The 20064-nt window shown below is 44.1% G+C and overlaps 1 protein-coding gene across 5 annotated transcripts in view; it reads right to left on the reverse strand.

The window, feature by feature from the left end:
* Window positions 1–10265, reverse strand: part of etv4 (ETS variant transcription factor 4) — a 74398-nt gene extending 64133 nt beyond the window's left edge. Inside the window, exons 1-4 of one of the 5 annotated variants that reach the window (XM_063221670.1) lie at window positions 10197–10265; window positions 9452–9559; window positions 8673–8763; window positions 8339–8386 (exon numbers count right to left, since the gene is read on the reverse strand). In XM_063221670.1, coding sequence (XP_063077740.1) covers window positions 8339–8386; window positions 8673–8763; window positions 9452–9508 — 196 coding nt within the window. In that variant the 5' untranslated portion in view covers window positions 9509–9559; window positions 10197–10265. The other 4 variants (XM_063221669.1, XM_063221671.1, XM_063221672.1 and 1 more) reach the window with 4 other exon arrangements.
* Window positions 10266–20064: the final 9799 nt, after the last annotated feature.

Raw genomic sequence — 20064 nt, forward strand, 5'->3', positions numbered from 1 at the left:
TTCACAATGCTACTATCACTTCCAAGGGCCAGCTGATCGTCCCTCGTGCCAGGCTCAAGGCCACCAGTGACAGAGCCTTCCATGTTGCTGCTCCCATTCTTTGGAACAATCTGCCCGACCACATCCAAAATGCCCCTTCACTGGCCATGTTTAAGCAACACCTTAAGACACATCTCTTCCTGGAGGCTTATGGCTGCTAGTTCCACAAGCACTTTCACGCATTCACACACATGCTCACACACTGACGCGCACTAACACTCACACTTTCCAACACAACACTCTGTGAAGCGTCCTTGGGTGTTTTGAAAGGCGCTATATAAAACGAAAGTATTATTATTATTATTATTATGTCAGAATTGTCACAATAGGACATTGTAATACACAACAATACCTCTCGTAATATGCTCTCTGTATCTTCTGTTGCCCAGTCTTGCACTTTAAATGTCTGAATCTGTATTGTCTATGTCTATACTGTCTATGTCTATACCTAAAGTACGTCTATGTCTTTCCATGGGAAAGTAAGAAACATCATTTCAAATCTTTGTATGACCAGTGTATGTAAAGAAATTGACAATAAAGCCGACTTGACTTGACTTGACTTGATATGTATGATGATGTTATATGGTTGCATACGGACTAGGGGTATGAGAGCACACTACAGGGGGCACGTGGAAAGAAATTACATCAACAAACATAATAGCACAGTCACATTGGGATAGAGGCAGAGACAGAGCCTGAATTTATTGGTATATCGCAATGCCTAGGGAGTATGCAAGACAAAAAAAAGGTTGGTAAACACAACTTGGTGTATATGATGCATGCACTGCAAGAAACTTTAATTTCCTTCGTGAATAATGAGGTATCTCTACACTGCTTTTTCACTCGACACTACTCCCTTACCAACCCATTCACTCATAAAGTCCCCTCATCTGTCTTTCTATTTCTCTTTTGATTTTGTCCGCTCCTTTCCCTTTTCTGCAAGTTTTTTTCTCCCTTTCATTTCCTTTAGACAAGAAACCCACTGCAGGGACAATGGACTGAGCCACAACCAAACGAACAGAACCCACAAGCAAGGCATTTAGTAGTCGTTATGCAAAGCCTGCCCAATGCTGCTCGCAGGTGCAACTTTGTGACACATGGCGTTGTCTTACCAACCCCCCCCCCCCACACACACACACACACTTGCTCTAGCCAGACATCTATTGTGAATTCTCCCCCCCCCACCACACACACACCCACCCATTTGGTTCTGATGTGCCAAACTTGCAATGGAAGGCTGTGTGTGTGTGTGTGTGTGTGTGTGTGTGTGTGTGTGTGTGTGTGTGTGTGTGTGTGTGTGTGTGTGTGTGTGTGTGTGTATGTGTGTGTGTGTGTGTGTGTGTGTGTGCGCGTGTGCGTGCGTGCGTGCGTGCGTGCGTGTGCATGCGTGTATGCGTGTGTGCGTGTATGCATGGGTGTTTATAAATGTATGTATGCATGTGCGTGGGTGAGTTGGTGTATTGTGTGTTTCTGAGTGCATTCAAGAGTGTATGTGTGCATGCATGTCTGCGTCTGAGCCTCTGTGTGGGTGTATAAAGGTGTGTGTGTATGCACACGTGTGCCTCTGTGTGTGTGTGTGTGTGTGTGTCACAAGCCAGCACACTAGTGTCCAGTGTTTTGCCTGCTGGGCTGCTGGCCAGGTGGGCACGGGGCTTAGCCGCCCATCCACACCAGGCCAAGGCGTTGTCGCGGTAACCATCGCATGATAGATGAGGAGGGACTTTTTCTATACACAAATAAAACGAGTCAACCTCCTTTCTATGTTTAACCCTTTAGTTAGACGACGCCTAATCTATTATCAGTTTGACGGCATCAGAATATCAATGAGCAAGTGGTAATGTCTTACTAAAGCCTCTCTGTATCGGTGTTGTATTAACATTTTAGTTCATGGACAAGCCGTAATGTTATTAAAGGCTCTCTAATGTTGTTGTAATGTTGTATTTACTTTTTTTACGTTGAAATCTATTGAAGAATAAAGCTAAGAGGCTAACTGAACAATCCTTAATGACTATTAAAATTTGTCAAGTTAGGGGGTAACTGTCGGCACAGCACGCTAAGCCCCCAATATGGGCTTGCATACCCATGGGGATCCAGGTCCGAGTCCGACCTTGGTCATTTCCCAACCTGTCCAACCAGTCAAGAGTCCGAAATTACACTGTGGCTGGGGTTTTTTTTTTACTGCAAAGTTCTTTTTTTTACTTTGGCTGTTTTTTTGTGCAAAACTCATCACAAATACAACAAGCTCACACCAAATTAGCAAAACTGTGTAAAATTAATGGCAAAACCCAACGCAGTTAGCTTAACTCTACACACAGTTGTTGAAATGAATGCTTTTGTGCCAGATCATTACAGTTTCAGAAAAACTGCAATCACAATACTCCCACACAATGTAGCAACAAAACACAGAAAGCAAAAAATGAAGAACACGCTTTTCCTCTTCGTTTCTCTATTCACAAAGTATGTGATTTTGAGGAGGTTAGGAGTCTAGGAGTGTGTTCGTCACTGGAAATGTTGAGTAAATCAGTGAGTTGTGTTCACAGTTATACAAAATGAGTTGTGAAATTAATTGGCTTGGGTACATTTTGCAAAGTCTGTGTTATAAAATTGCAAACTGACTGCACACAGCAGTTTTTCTTGCTATTAGTTTGGCTGATTTGGTGATAGGTTTTTGCGTGTGTGTGAAGAGTTTCACCAAAGTTTAAAAAAGGCTTTAGCAAACGAAAAAAAAACCCTGTAATTAAAATAATAGTCTTGAGAGCGTTGGTGGGGGAGGCACAGACGACTCTCTATGAGGAAGTAAGGGAAATGAAAGTACACAGTGCACAATGAGACATAATCCCCACCAATGTTTATATTGCATTGACCCCATGGCCCGGACATTGTGCCGTTAGAAGTCTTTCATTTTATTTATTTATTTACATTTATATTTTCATCAAATACAATTATTATTGTATTAGTGTTTTATTTATTTTATACCCCCCTTGCTTGCCCAAGGCTGTAGCCTACTTCTACAGTACACTGTGAACCAAGAGCCCAGCAAACACAGCAAGGGCCTGGATGCCAATGGCACTGACATCAGGGAGGCCAGTTGGAGAGAGAGAGAGAGAGAGAGAGAGAGAGAAAGAGAGAGAGAGAGAGAGAGAGAGAGAGAGAGAGAGAGAGAGAGAGAGAGAGAGAGAGAGAGAGAGAGAGAGAAAGAGAAAGTTCTGACATATTCGTTTTCCCCCCTTCCTCTGGTTGGTCTCTCTCTCTCTCTCTCTCTCTCTCTCTCTCTCTCTCTCTCTCTCTCTCTCTCTCTCTCTCTCTCTCTCTTTCTCTCTCTCTCTCTTCCCCTATGTGCTTGGGCACCAGGCCTTACATGACGCACAGCACCAGTGGAGAGGAAATAAGAGACCCTGAAATCCACTTCTTTTAAAACCATCCTCCTTCCGTTTCCTGTGCCTTTTTTTCTTGCGTTTCTCTCGCCATCTCTGTCCCTAGCTCTCTATCCTTCTCTCCCTATCTCTATCTCTATCTCTCTCTCTCTCTCTGTCCCTCTTTCTCTCTTCGTATGTCAGATAAATCACACTGATTTTCTTACATGCTGTTCTGTCTGTCCCCCTATCTGTTGTACAGTAATGCCATTACCTCCATTTAAGTCTCAGTCTCTCTCTCGCTCTCTCTCTCTCTCTCTCTCTCTCTCTCTCTCTCTCTCTCTCTCTCTCTCTCTCTCTCTCTCTCTCTCTCTCTCTCTCTTTCTCTCGCTCTGCCCTGAGGAACAGGATAAGGTCCTTTTTTATGGGCGAGAGAGCACAGCAGAAGTGTGTGTTTGGTCGGTCCTGGAGATCAAACAATAAATCACTCAGGCCAGTTTCAACATGTCTCCAATGGAACACATGCAATGGGCCTTAAGAACCAAAAAGAACAAGTCGTGTTCGAGAGAGAGAGAGAGAGAGAGAGAGAGAGAGAGAGAGAGAGAGAGAGAGAGAGAGAGAGAGAGAGAGAGAGAGAGAGAGAGAGAGAGAGAGAAAGTGTGTGTGTGTGAGAGAGAGAGAGAGAGAGAGAGAGAGAGAGAGAGAGAGAGAGAGAGAGAGAGAGAGAGAGAGAGAGAGAGAGAGAGAGAGAGAGAGAGAGAGAGAGGCATTAAGGATGTTCCGTGGCTCCGTGGCTTTAACTTATAAGTCTCTTGGGCTAACTGGAACACACGGGCAAGTGTGTGTGTGTGTGTGTGTGTGTGTGTGTGTGTGTGCGTGCACGAGAGAGAGAGAGAGAGAGAGAGAGAGAGAGAGAGAGAGAGAGAGAGAGAGAGAGAGAGAGAGAGAGAGAGACAGACAGACAGAGACAGAGAGACAGAGCATGCATGTGTGCATGTGTGCGTCCCGTGTGTGCGCGTGTGTGTGTGTGTGTCTGCATCCAGCCAGTTTGCTTTCAGGAACATCATGTCAAGGGCTTTGAAATGCAAGTCAGCACAAGACTGGAGCTGCGTCTGGGAGTGCGCGGAGACATGTTTCCTTTTTCTCAGAGGAAAACTCAATGACTACTTTTCTTTTTTTCCTTCTCTCTCTCTCTCTCTCTCTCTCTCTTTCTCTCTCTCTCTCTCTCTTCCCGAGACAAACGCCCATCCTGGGTGGAGCCAACCAGTCAACTCAGTCTTAAAAAGTAAAACCAAATGACAAGACTGGGCAAGCCTCATTCATTTTGCTGTATGTTGTCTCTAACCCCCCCCCTCTCACACTCACATTGACATCAATCACCTGATTATATACCCCTAAACGCAAACTAGGCAGAACAAAAGATCACATTAATCCAGGCCGCGATTTATGCTTTTCCTCCTCTCAGTGATAGGCACTGTGCGCGCGCGCACACACACACACACACACACACACACACACACACACACACACACACACACACACACACACACACACACACACACACACACACACACACAGCACATTCATACAGCCACACAAATAGTTATATTAACACACACACAGCACATGAAAAACACACCTATACACATGCACTTGAACCCACATTCTCTCTCCCCCTCTCTCTCTCTCTCCCACACACACACACACACACACACACACACACACACACACACACACACACACACACACACACACACACAGTGTCACACAAAGCAAACAATTTCATTCATGAACTCTCTCTGCCTCTCTTGCCCCCCCCCCCCCCCTCCCCCCCCTTTTTTTTTTTCTTTTTTTTTTTTTTTTACAAACGTCCACATTGCCGCATATCCCCCAGCCTCCATGAGGACTTCAAACACACGCATAGGAACACAGAAGCTTGTAAGGTAATCAAGAATCGAGCACTGACAGGTCTCCCCCCCCCTCTCTCTCTCTCTCTCTATCTCTCTCCTCTCTCTCTCTCTCTCTATCTCTCTCTCTTTTCCCTTACTGTTGCCATTTTACGGTCATTGTCTCTTTCTCAACGCGTCTGGGGCCATGTGTGAAACTCACAGGTCCGCACCAGCGCATGATAATGGGTGATAAGTCTATACTTTGGAGAACGGCCCCATAAAAAACGACTTGCGCCTGTTTGATTCCGTGTGTGTGTGTGTGTGTGTGTGTGTGCTGTGTATTTGTGTTCCCCAGAGACAGAGACAGAAGGCCCACACTCACACTCACACTCACACACACAGACGCACACCACAACACACACACACACACACACACACACACACACACACACACACACACACACACACACACACACACACACACACACACACACACACACACACTCATGCCTGACAATGGCAAACAGCAGACAGCCATGCTTGCTGTGATGTAAGGGCCAGGCCGGGCTGCGCCTTAGGTTTCAAACAGTAGCGGTCACCATATAACCAACTAGCAGCATTGCTTCTTCTTCTTCATGGCTACTGTCTCTGTAGAAGAGGCCGCTATACCTTTGGCCTTCTGAATCTCGGCTGCTTGTCCACAGCTCTCTGTCTGTCTGTCTGTCTGTGTTTCTGTGTGTCTGTCTGTGTGTCTGTCTCTCTGTCTGTCTGTCTGTCTGTCTGTCTCTCTCTCTCTCTCTCTCTCTCCATCTTTTGGTAATAGTGGCCGGCTGCAATACCTTGGGCCCGCTGCACGTCCCGCGCTTTTCCACGCGACACGGAGTATCTCATGGTGAGCCACCACGAGGCAGCTGTTGCCGTCGCCCTCACCATGGTGCCTGCCGCTTCACAGGAGGAAGACGGCAAACTGTCTTCGGAGTCCCGCGCATCCATTACTCTATACAGGCCTGATGCCAATGATGTCTTCACTTCAACTCGTCCCGGGGCAAGGGGCAGGTGGGCACACGGTAACAAAATGCAGTGCTAACTCTTAAACACTTAGAGGGTACTCGAGGACCAAATACACTCTGGAACAGTGGTTCTTAACCTTTTTTTGAACAAACGCCCCCTTGACCTCGTGATAAGCCTCCCAACACCCACCTTACTATAAAAAAACTAAATGGACTAAATGACCCCCAATGGTTTCCATCTAAACACTCCCCTAGCGGTCCCTAACACCACCATAGGGGCTACAGAGCCCCCATTGGGAAACACTGCTGTAGAGAATGTTAAATTGACAAAAGTGTTGGATTAACACTGAACATTGAACATTTTTTTTTACTGTTCAGGCTGGCAGGTAGGAACGCAGGGGGGGGGGTATTGACCTTGAACTGGCCTGCTGGCCTGCTCTGTCTAGCTTTGCTCTACACACTGTGACGTCTTCTCTTGAGCGTTCCTCTCTTTGAAGTCCCGTCGTCTGTCAAAGCCACTCAAGGTGCTCAAAAGGCCATGAGCGTTAAAACCGAGAGCTTCAGCAGCACACCACCACCACCGAACCGCATCTGGTGAACACTCAAAAACATCCTACAAGTCCTTGCCTCTTCTCTCATTTTGACGCAGAAACACTCCTGAGCAACTGTCACAGAAGCAACTAATTAATGACAACTACTGAAACAAAGAAAGACAAACAGCTTTCTTTAAATCACAAAAAATAACATGAGAGATCCTCAAAGTACTCTGGTCTTCTCCCAATTCCTCCAAGACTCACAGCACTCACAGCAACTGTCACAGTAACAACGAACTAACTACAACTATACTAAAACACATTATCCAAAAAAAATGTATGTCCAATATCTTTCTTCATTGCAAAAAAAACAAAAACGCACAAGATACGTCACAAAAATCCACAGCTTTTACATTAATACAAAACCAAAGCTGTTTTCATGGCTACTCCTTAGTGAAGACGCAGAGATGGTATACAATAAGCTTCCCTTTGAGCCTGTACCACCAAACCCAGGCCAGCCAGTTCCAGTGGGGCTTGTAAGACTTGTGTGCCTGGCCTGCTCCCTCAGCTCCAAATACGGATCGCGGTGTCTGGCGAGTCCCATTTCACCACACCACCTCCCCTCTAGAGGAACCTGTCCCTTCAGGATGCCTGTGTGTGTGTGTGTGTGTGTGTGTGTGTGTGTGTGTGTGTGTGTGTGTGTGTGTGTGTGTGTGTGTGTGTGTGTGTGTGTGTGTGTGTGTGTGTGTGTGTGTGTGTGTGTGGGATGTACAAATGGACACACACACAGTGAGAATGTGTGTGTGCATGCATGCGTGCGTGTGTCCAATTGTGGTCTGTGCCCAGTATGTCTGTCCCAGTGTGTGTGTGTGTGTGTGTGTGTGTGTGTGTGTGTGTGTGTGTGTGTGTGTGTGTGTGTGTGTGTGTGTGTGTGTGTGTGTGTGTGTGTGTGTGTGTGTGTGTGTGTGTGTGTGTGCGTATGTCAGTGAGAGATACCCATGCCAACACAACCATAACAGGACACACACACACACACATCACCCACCCTCCACCCAAGCCTTGTACTGTGTGAGATTTCCATTAATCTGTCATATTGAACAAATGACTGCTCCTCATCTGGCGCAAATGCAGCCTAATAAATGTCAACAGCTGTTCATGAGGTATTTAAGGCCAATGTCATTGCCAACGCAATGAAAATCTGAACCAGGCGGGCACTGACGTTCTAAACATCGTATTAGGTATCAAATTGGAGACCGCTGATAAATTCCATGTTCATGATTATTCGGCATTACCGCAAATTGTGCAAGGCCGATAACAAGCGATGGGGAACAAGCACAGGTCTGCGCGCGCCTGAATATCACTAAACAGAACACTGACATTCCGGAAGTTCAGTTAATTAACGTGCATTATAATTTGAATGAATGTGTATACCGCCGATACACTTGACCTTATGTTACGACCGCTAGAGGAACAAAACATATCGCGAGGGGGGACACAAGCCAAATAGGACTCACCTTCTGTGAGCCACGTCTCCTGAAGTTGGCTTAAATCCTGAAAGAGGTCTGGAAGCGTGCGAGAAAGAGAAAGACGTGTGAAACAAACCATTTGAGATAACAATAGCTTGGGCTGCATCAACTAACAAATCAAACCCTTTAATTATCAAGCTATAGCCAACACACAATAGTGCAGGGCTGGCTACTGGCAAGTTACTGTCATAGCTAATTAAAATAAATTTCGTGTCATATTTTATTTTTTTTTAAAAAATATAAACTAATAAATAAGAGTATTTGTCTGCATTCATAGGCCACAGATAGTGCGCCATGGTCTCACTTGTGTTTAATACCTTACCTTCAGATTCCTGAGGGGGTAGTTCGGTGTCCATGTATTTCCTTTTCGCTGCCATCAACACTCTGTTTAGGGGCCCATTTCCTTGTGACTTCTGAAAAACACAGCATGATAGGAAACGTTTAATTTATTAGACATTCTAAAGAAAGTGCTTAACAGCAGTGTAGTAACGCATTTATGGAGAGGTGAAGGAATAGATTAAAATGACTCAAATGATCAATTACCTAGTCATAGACGACGGTAATTAAGCTAAAATAGGGCCTAAAGCGTGATGTTACCATAAGGAGCACATTTGCACACTAAACACTGTGATATGAATGCGTAAAGGCTTACATGTTTTGACGTTACCAAGAACGCATCATTTTTCAAATGCTCAAAAGACTTCCCTTAATTTCAAAATAGGATACAAAACAATTTCCTGTAAAATGTTGATGCACTCATGCTGTGATGACATAGGTTTGCCCTTAAATTGTTCCTACACTTAACAGCAACACGACTAAACATTCAAAATAGACGCTGAAAACCTACGGGTGATTGCAACAACTCACAGTCACGTGTAACAGTTTATTTACGTACTTTAAATCCATCCAAGTATGGTTCGCTGAGACAGACATTGGGCTTTGAGGCATTAAAGCAAACTTAAAACACTTTTCATCGCTAAGACGATTGCTCCAAACATCTCGCATGCAGCAGAACCCGTGGCACAGCAAAGCATAGAAGTAGGATACGAAGGCATTGCAAACCGTGAAAGAAAAAAAACGTCTCTACTGATCCATACGTACATTAGCTAAAGTGTAAGGCACTTGCTGGTCCAAATATCCGTCCATTTTATAATCCATCCGTTAACCGTTTGTGGTCATTTAGGCTGTGTTGAGTGAGGTCCACGCAGCCTGCGAAGAGAGGGAGAGGGAACAGGACAGGGGCAGCGGTAGTTTGTGAATGGAGCGGCGAGAAAGCTGCATACATAATGAGCACCATTCACAAAAAACGCATAGGAGGAAATCACTGGCCGACGACCGTAGCCTATAGCTTACAGCAACAGCGCCGTATCCCTCTCTGCTCACTCTTGAGGGATACAGAGTGTTCCCTGTGTATTCAAACAAGCTATTTCCCCTAGATTTCCACAACTTAAAGTAGTTTTAAATTGTTAAGTGTCGCTGACATTTTGAGGGACTATAACTATCATTGTTTCCGACTGAAGTGAAATGGAACAGAGCCTTACAAATGCTGCCTCAATTTCCTGTTTAGAGCCGTGCTGTAATGATGTGAAACTCACGCGCAGCAGCTATTTGGCTATTTTGTTTCTCTTCAAACCCACGAAACTATGAAAATATGTGTACCGTTGCTCTAATTACTAATTTACTTTCATTTGAAACAGTTTGTAGGATTTGGATACGAGACAAACACTGTATCGCTATTTTCCACAGGAAGGTTGGTGATAGACTGCCAGACAGAACAATGCCACAAATAACAGTCTCGAGTTACCTAAATGTTGAATAATAAAGGTGTTATAGAGCTGGAATATACTTTTATTTCACTCAGCGTTTTCGCAGCATACAGAAGTGCTTTAGGGGCGAGGGACCTCCTTACTGCCATACGTGTTGATTTTAGTAAGACTTGCTTTCCTTGCTGTCTGATGTTAGCTGGGTCAAGGGGATTGGTGATTGGTGGATTTCCTTTTCCAGGGTTTCAGATTTCTTTCTTTTTTTTCTTTTTTGTCTACATGAATGACCTGACTTATGAATGAATCCTCAGCTCGGTGTTTTAGCCAATCGGATCAGAGAAAGTCTTAAAGCCTAGCAACCATGGGTGGAGCTTTAAAGGCGCAGACCAATCAGGGGTTGAGACCCCAAGAGGGTTTCCTACTAGATTTTCCAGTTGTTTTTCATTCACAAAAAGGACGGAGAAAGTCGGGGGGAAACTTTCATTCATAAAAACGTGCCCTGGCATGAATGTCATGGGTTGTTTTTCCCCGCCCTTAAATTAACAACAGACGGATCTAGGGCATAAAAATGTGGTGATTCTGGAGTTCTCTTGTTGGGGCAAGTCACGATTACAAAACATGTTTATTTTTATTGTATCTGACGGTTCGCAGAAATAAACAACATTACACGAGGGTCAAAGACAAGCTGGCAAAATATGAAGTTGACAGACTGCGTGCAACTCTCCAGCTACAGTAGTTTTGTGTGCGCACTGCGCACGCACACACGCTTGAAGTCTGGTTTCTCCCTTTCACATAGGTGAGAGATTGCTGTGACGTTCTCTCATTTAGAGTCGGATCTGACGGACATTTTAGGTGATTTAAACAGACGCAGCCTAGTTTCAGTGGATGGCCATTTGGGCAACTGTTCAATCATGTCCGAACACGTTCCCATGATGAAAAATCCACATATAAATGGAAAACAATAGGGGTGCAGTGTGTACTGTTCCAAAATTAGCTAATGTCTCTGCGTTTCAAGACAGGCTGGCGTAGACTGTTTCCAGTCACGGTGAATGGCGGATGGGAGTTCACTTCTTGGTTATTTTGGAGGGATTGTTATGCCAAAATATACGATCAAAGGGATTCGCGCAACCTTGTTTTGCTTGCGCGTAAACACTAAAACGTGAGCAATATATCAGAGCACCCTCTCGCGTGTGTAGCCTACAGTTCATTCCTATTTCCTCATTTAAGGCCCTACATTCACGTATAGCCTATCGTGCCGTTTAGAAAAATAAAGCAGCATAATGAGATAGTATCTCCAGAGTCGTTCCAGGTTGTAACACATATTTTGACTCGATGGGAGGTCACATGCCGCCCCTGTTCCCTGTTGAGATTGTAATTAGTGTGTCTCCTCCCCGTCCCAGTGCCAAGCCATATGTACCCTCAACAAGGACAGAGATGTGCCAGGGCAGGGCAGGCCAGCCGAAATCACCAAAGCACATAACAGCTTGTTTTGCATCTGACAACTGTTCAGGGGGGCTTGTATGACATGCAGCGCACTTGTACAGATAGGCCTATAGGCACACATTTTCAAACTGATTGTGCACCATATTACAGTAGGCTATAACATCACTGTGAGTCTGCCACATATTGTCTTATTTTATAGGCCTATTGCCTACATTTATAATGAGAGTCTGTTGAGGGGCCCTAGTATTTGACATGCAACACACACTTGTACAGTACGTAGGCTAGGCCTACTCATTTGCAAATTCACTCTTACGTTAAGATACTCCTTATTGTAATAACAACACTGTGAGTGTGTCACAGTGTTGTAGCTTGATAATGCGCACCATTCTCCCAATGCAGTGGTATAATGGTCATTGTGAACACATTCTTCTAAACTACTAAACCAATCCTTTAGTAATAAATCACGACTTAGTCATTTCCATTCTGTTAACACCATATTTATAACCGGGCCGTGCGTAAAGCGTTTAAATAATAGTATATACATTTATAGTCTATATATTTAGAGTCTATATTGAGAGTGGCGATACACTAGATAGGCTGGGTGAATTTCCAGACGTGAACTTTCACCTCCCAGCAGCAGTCAAGGCTGCCGTGGAAGACCACAGGGCCCCACCTGCATGCTATAAACTTCTGAAAAATCCTCTCCGTGCGTGCGTGTGTGTGTGTGTGTGTGTGTGTGTGTGTGTGTGTGTGTGTGTGTGTGTGTGTGTGTGTGTGTGTGTGTGTGTGTGTGTGTGTGTGTGTGTGTGTGTGTGTGTGTGTGTGTGTATTCTGTGAACAAAGAGAAAGAGACAGTAAGGCAAGGCAAGCTTATTTCTATTGAACATTTAATACACAGGTGCAGTTCAATGTGCGTCACACAAAATGAGAGCAGAAAGAAATAAAGAAAAGAAAACAAGAAATAGAGGAAGACAACATTCAATAACTAGACGTACACTCAGAGAGTGCAGACCTCTGCCAAGGAAGCTGTTTGATAGAATATTTGACTGTGTGATCCGGTTCACCACCAAAATGTGTTCCTCCACTTGTACTCCACACAATTTCATCCAAATCTGTTGATGACTTTTTGAATTATCCGACTGACAAACAAACAAACCAATGTGACCGAAAACATAACCTCCTTGGCGGAGGTAATTAGAATCAAAGAAAATAGTAGTCAGCTTCTCTTAACTCAAGTAAATTCTTTGTAATAAAAACGATACAGGTATGGACTACACACTTCATTCCCCACAAATGTCCAGCGAATGGCTATGTAGATCTCTATTATACATCAACATAATAAGATATGATACTTTTCAATATTAAATTAAAATAAATTAAATAAATTCAGGCCCATGTACAGTAATGAGTAAAAAGACCATTGAACTGGCAATAAAAATATAGGCCTAAAAGTAAAATATAGTCATTACATAATTACTTACATTTAATTCCTTAAAAGTGTATTATACTTTGACTATTTAGTAGAAGTAGAGATTAATTTGTATTTAAATTAGAATTTACCAGAGGTGTGATGGTGTTGTGTAATCTTTTTCATAATGAGCAAACCTACACTCCACCCTACCCCACCCATGTTTCTAAACTGGAAGGTGAAAATAGACACCGTGATTGCCTGCATTCCTAAAACCACTCACGTGACTTCACAGAAATTCTCTGTGCCATTAATAAAAGTCTATATTTATCAATCCTGTTTACAGACAAAAAAAACTTTTTATAAATGTTGGTGTACAGGGAATACACAGCAACAAACAACCAGCCTCCGCCCTTCTGGTGTGTAGCCCTCGAGGTCCTTGTAGTGACAGTTGTTCACACTGTGAAGGGGGCAGAGGGGAGGGTGTGTGTGTGTGTGTGTGTGTGTGTGTGTGTGTGTGTGTGTGTGTGTGTGTGTGTGTGTGTGTGTGTGTGTGTGTGTGTGTGTGTGTGTGTGTGTGTGTGATAGAGAGAGAGAGAGAGAGAGAGAGAGAGAGAGAGTGTGTGTGTGTGCATACGCGTGTGTGCGTGCGTGAGTGGGACTGTGCATGTTCCTGTGGGTGTGTGCACGTCTGTGTATGTGTGTGTGTGTGTGTGTGTGTGTGTGTGTGTGTGTGTGTGTGTGTGCCTTTCTGGCATTCTAAACAAACAGGACGTTCAGCACTTCCTCCGTACTCACAGGGCTGGTCTGCTCCTCTGTCTGCTCTGTGGGCTCTCTAAGATGCTACTGCTGCCACTGCTACTACAGAGCTGGATAGGCTGACCATGTCTTTGTTTACACTGGGCCAAGTGTGTGTGCGTGCGTGTGGATGTGTGTTAGTCTCTACAAGTGTAGTGCATATAAATCTATGTGTATTTTTGTGTATTTGTGTGTGTGTGTGTGTGTGTGTGTGTGTGTGTGTGTGTGTGTGTGTGTGTGTGTGTGTGTGTGTGTGTGTGTGTGTGTGTGTGTGTGTGTGTGTGTCTGTGTGTGTCTGTGTGTGTGTGTCTGTCTGTGTGTCTATGTGTTTCTGTCTGTCTGTGTGTGTCTCTGTGTCTGTGTGTATGTTTCTGAGTGTGTGTACAAATATGTGTGTATGTCTGTGTGTGTGTGTGTGTGTGTGTGTGTGTGTGTGTGTGTGTGTGTGTGTGTGTGTGTGTGTGTGTGTGTGTGTGTGTGTGTGTGTGTGTGTGTGTGTGTGTGTGTCCGAGACGAGTGTGTGTTGGAGCTAGGCAGGGCTGACCCCATCCTTGTTTACAGTAGGGCCGGGGTTGTGAGGAAGGGCAGCACAGCTCTCTGGCTGGCGTGCTGTACCATGTGAACTGGAAGCCGATCTCCAGTGAAAACAGAAACGGCCATCGTGTGAAAGTTGTGTGAGCAGACACAAAGCCAGCCGTGTAACCGCCGCATGGGGCGGGGTGTACACACTACACATGCACGCACACACTCACACTCACACTGGCAAACACACACACACACACACACACACACACACACACACACACACACACACACACACACACACACACACACACACACACACACACACACACACACACACACACAATCTATTTTTATAGTCGTTCCCTTCCTTGTGTCTTCCAATGTACTTCAGATGAATACAGATGCTAACTAGAAATGTACTCAGAAAGTGCAGACCTCCGCCAAGGAAGCTGTTTGATAGAACATTGGACTACGTCACACCTATTTCTATTTTAAGTCTTTTCTGCCTTCTTTTTGTGGAGTTAGAAACAGTGTCAAAATTCGCCCTGTCCCGCAATTCAATTTGCGGTCACTAGTTAATTTGTGTCTGGAGTTCTAGGCTAGCAATGGTGAAGAATCTTAAAACAATTCCTGGTTCCAGTTCGTGATCTGTATCACCAACAAAACTACACAAAGTTTCATCCAAATCCGTTTTTAGTTAGTTTAATTAGTTTTTGAGTTATCCTGCTGACAAACCAACAGACAAACAGACTGTGTCCATGCCTGCTTTGCTTAATCTGATATTCTCCTTGAGATCAGCTGCCAAATTTCGATCTACGTAAGGAAACATGAAATCATGTCAATGCATATATACGCCGTTTTTCGAGTCTATGGTTAGGGATGGTTTTGGTCAGGGCATGATTTTGCCTTTTTCCTAACTTGTTTCGCTGTTGTTGGCAAACGTAAACCTGCAGAAATGTTGTTTTGCTGACAGGTTAACATTGGTCAGGGCACAGCTTAGCAGTTTGTCATTTAGCAACAGAAATTTGTCGTGACCTTACAGAACCTTGCACAAGGCTGGTCATGTGGCGTTGATTAACAACAAAAGGTGTTGGACCAATACGCAGAATGAACCAGCATGTCTGTTAATTAATTGTTTATTTGACCAACGATGGAAAACGACGATTCTGACCAATAGTCGGTGCCTTTTCAACGTCCCTCTGCTATCTGGAAACGCACCTTTTTATGATGCCAGTCTGACTCCAGTGAATGCTGAGGCTGTGATGGCCAGACCAACACTGGCAGAGATTCAGGCTAGTGACAGGCAGGCTAATATCCTCTACCCGAGTGTTTCTCATGGGGGGCTCTGGAGGTGCTCAATTGCATATTGGGGGGCATTAGTCTATTTCATTTTTAATACTAAGTGGGGCGTTTCCAGGCTTAGGATGATACCAAGGGGGTGTTTGTGTAACAGAGGCGTGGAACATTAGTAAAAAAAACCTCCCTCCTGAAGCCTCAATACAGTGCGGTAGCGTTGGGCTATCGGACCAGCCCTTTAGCTCAGCGCGCTCCCACTGCCGAACCAATGTAGTTGACGAGGTGGTAGGTTCATTCCCAGAGGGGGACGAACTGTGCAGGAACACCGTCACAGTGGTGCTGTTGACCCAGGATGGGAGTGAGGTTTAGGAGGGAGAGTGTAATGGAGTCCAACTAGCAGAGTTCGGCGTGGAACGTTAGTAAAAAACCTCCCTCCCGAAGCCTCAATGCAGTGCGATAGCATTGGGCTATCGGACCGGCCCTTTAGCTCAGCACGCTCATACTCTGACTCCCATTTCCGAACCAATGTAGTTGACGAGGTGATGTGTTGATAAACACTGCCTTACCCCATCCCCTCCTGTCACATTCCATCCTATTACATTACATAATTATTACATTACATTGCATTTGACAGACGTTTCATAACCAAAGCGACTTACAATTGAGGACATAATCATAGCCAGCATCACTAGCAGGTACAAAGTGCACAGAAAATATACAGAGCAACAAGTGCAGATGCAAAGAAGGGTTCGTTTTTTTCTTCTTCAGTAAAGCAGGGCCTAGGGTACACACACACACATCATGCCATAGAGTCTAGCACGGGACTGGGGCAGCTCAAGCATTAGTGCAGTAGATAGTCACGAAAGAGAAGAGTCTTTACTTGCTTCTTGAAGGCTGAAAGAGATGTGCTTAGTCTTGGTGCCTCTGGCAGACCGTTCCACCACTGGGAACAATGTCGGAGAACAGTCTTGACTGGGAGTACCTAATGCGAGCAGGTGGCAGAGCCAGATTGTGCTGTAGGAGCGCAGTTCTCTTCCAGCAACATAAGGTTAAGTCCTTCAGGTAAACTGGGGCCGTTCCTGCGATGGTTTTGTAGGCAAGGTTCAAGGCCTTATGCTTGATCTGGATGGCAATCGATAGCCAGTGCAGCTCAATGAATACATTGTAGAGGAGTAACATGCTTCCTTTTGCATTGATTGAATACCAAACGTGCCGCCGCCTTCTGGACCATCTGCAGTTTAGCGCACAAGCAGATAGACCTGCCAGGAGGGAGTTGCAGTAGTCAACGCAGGACATGACCGTGGTGGCCTGAACCAGTCGTTGTGTAGAATATTGCATTAACCCATTTTAGTTAATATGTTGATTGACCTTTTCTGGAGCGACATGTATGTTTTATTCAGGCTCTTGAGATTTTACCTTATTTTAATAAAGATTTGGGTATATTACAGCTGAATGAACACATTCTAATGCAATATGAGGGTCTTAGGGTTGAAATGCAACTCATTTCATGTTTATGTGCATCAGAGGCTGAGATATTCACATTTTTATAAGCTGAGGATAACTGTCCCAACAAGGGCTTAGGCAATCAGCTGGCATTTCCCTGTCCTCTCCTGTCCCCTATCCCCATCTGGTCTCTTGCTGTCCCATCTTCTCCTGTGCCCTCTCGTCCCATGCCGTGATGTCCTATCCTCCTCTGTCCCTTCCTGCCCAATACCCCCTAAGCCAATGTGTCCCCTCCTGACCTCTCCTATCCTGTATTGCGCTGTCCCATGCCCTCCCTTTGTGCCTGCTACTGTCCCTTCCCATTCCTCCTGTCCCATACCATCCTGTCGCCTCCCGTCCCTTTTTGCCAGGGGGCAAACACTATTCCAACGTACCGTTTTTCCGACATCAGACATGCCGTAGGGTTAGGGTTAAGGGTTAGGGTTAAGGTAACGGCATGCACTCTCCCTAAACTGATAAAAACTGAGCAACGAAGCACAAACCACAGAAATGTCATATCTCGGTGTGTCGGTATTCCGACAATAGACATCAATGTCGGCATAGCGGCATGTCGGAATAGCGCTACACTGAAACAAATTATTTGTTGGCGGAACATAAAAAAATTATGGAAAGTATTTCCATCCAATTTGATTATGCTACCTTAGCAAGAAATGTTTTTGTTGAGTCACATTAAGGTCAATATGTTGGATCAACATAACATGTAAGTGTAACTGTGACCTAAGTACTAGGGGTACAGCCAACATAACTTTTAAAGGTTATTTCAACCTTAATAGAAAGGGTTAATCCATCATAACTTTTACATGTTGCTCCAACATATTTGGTTTAGGTCTGGATGAACCAACTTCATGGGGTAGTTACAGCAGTATTTACATTGATAGACTCAACAAAGCAACATCTTGCTATGGTAGCATAATCAAATTGGATGGAAATACTTTCCATAATATATTTATGTTCCCACAACAAAATATTGTTTGGATTGTTCAACACATCTAATTAACTGTATTAAGACAATACTTGTCAAGCCACATGAACATCAAACATAATAAAAGTCAATCATAAAATCAATATACCTTAATTAATTAAACATTCATTGTTGTCCTTATCAGTTCAGATCAAGCTAGAAAACACCTCAAGGCACACGCATCTACCAATATGCATGTCAGCCAAGTTCGTCAGTTGTAAGTTGGTTCCAGTTGAGCCTATAAGACCAACTACAATAAAGTTACACGCGATAAAGTTGAAGAATTAGTTGCCTTTATTTTTTCATTGCACATGTAATGATCAAAGCAAGATACAAAATGAGGGTACCTCTTCAAGTGCAAATGAGAAAGATTAATTTCTCAATTTCTCTAAAAACTCTTAAAAAAAGGTACACTGTGCAGGAAACGGTCAAAAAAGGTACTGCAACTATGCTGCTCAATGAAACTGGGCTGCCTATTGCCAAATTTGATCTTTTCATGAAAGTTTGCTAAGTAATAAACAAATAATTTATAGTATGGCCCAAATACAGTCATTTTTGCAGCTAAAAATGGCAATTTCTTGACATTCAAAATGGCCAAGATCCCAGTTTCATGTATGAAAAGTGCAATTTTTCCCAGTCATAATGAATACTAAGAATATGATGGTGGTTAGGGTGCATCAGATGCCCCCTATGAAAAGATATTGCCTTGGCCCTATAGTAAAGATGTTCTACACCCAGTAAAAACACACTGTGTAAAATATTTTGAAATTTGGATGAAGTCTACCGGGGCCACCAGCCCCATGAAAATAGAAAATAATGGTGATAGTCAGAATCTTGGAATAGAAATGGACATTTTGCTGCATAAAGCTACCCAATAAAAACATATTGTCTCAGCTGTGTGATAAAAATGTTCTATGCACAGTAAAATCACTCTGTGTAAAATATGTTGAAATTTAGATGAATTCTACCGGGTCCACCAGACCCATGAAAATACAAAATAATGGTGATGGTGATGGGCAACCTGGATTCCAAAGCTGAAGTCCAGTGCCACATATTCCAAATGACATACCTAGTTTTACCTTTCCAGTTAGGGCAATGGGGCACCTAAGTCACGCCCTTCTACTTCCGATCCATGGGGCTGGAGCTCTCAAAATTTTGAATGAGAGTTAATGGAGCGAGTCAAGCTAAATCCTCATCCCGTTTGGCATGTGCTCCGGATTTCACATATGATGACAGTGAATTTGAAAGGTTTGGATTTGCGTCGTAAGACCACTCATTTTCGACACGCAAGAAACGTTATTTTAGCTTTTGTGCAAAACTATGTTAGAGACTACACGTGCGCCTCGCATATCTGACGTGAACCGAGGCACAGCCAACCCTACCGCTGCACTGCGGCTTAAGTGGCTGCACGTCGGACATGCGACGTCTGTTGTGTAGTCCAAATAATTGTATATTTTTGCACACACACAACTCAAAAATCGCTTGCCAAGTGAAGTCAACAAGCACACCATTGGTTGTTATTAATTCTGAGGCACAGCATATGTATGATCGACGGGGAAATGTGAGGTGGGTCGGAAAATAGCTTTGATCAGTCCATTACAGCCCAGTCAAAAGTTTTTGCGTTGCCAGCCCCATAAGCCGCCCGGAAGGGGTGGAGACTTAGGTGCCCCATTGGACAGGTAAAACCAGGTAATTTGAAATCTGTGGCACTGGATTGTAGCTTTTGAATCTAGGTTTGCCATTGTCTTAAAACAGAGGTGGACAAACCGCGGGACACATTTGCCCCAGCCAATATAATGAACCAGCTGAGCCTAATTACCACTTAAGCCAGGTTGATGAGGTAATTAGTGAAATCACCTGTATTGGGAGCACAAACAGAAGGAATATCTAAGCAGGTTGTGTATTCAGTCGATCCACTTACACAGACTTCAGTCTCAGGACAGACTGATGGTCAAACTGCTATATTTAGGCAAATTTGCTCTTTTGCAACACAATATAAATTCCTTGCTGCCTTGGA

This window comes from Engraulis encrasicolus, chromosome 17, assembly GCF_034702125.1.
Source record: "Engraulis encrasicolus isolate BLACKSEA-1 chromosome 17, IST_EnEncr_1.0, whole genome shotgun sequence".
Lineage (NCBI taxonomy): Eukaryota > Metazoa > Chordata > Actinopteri > Clupeiformes > Engraulidae > Engraulis > Engraulis encrasicolus.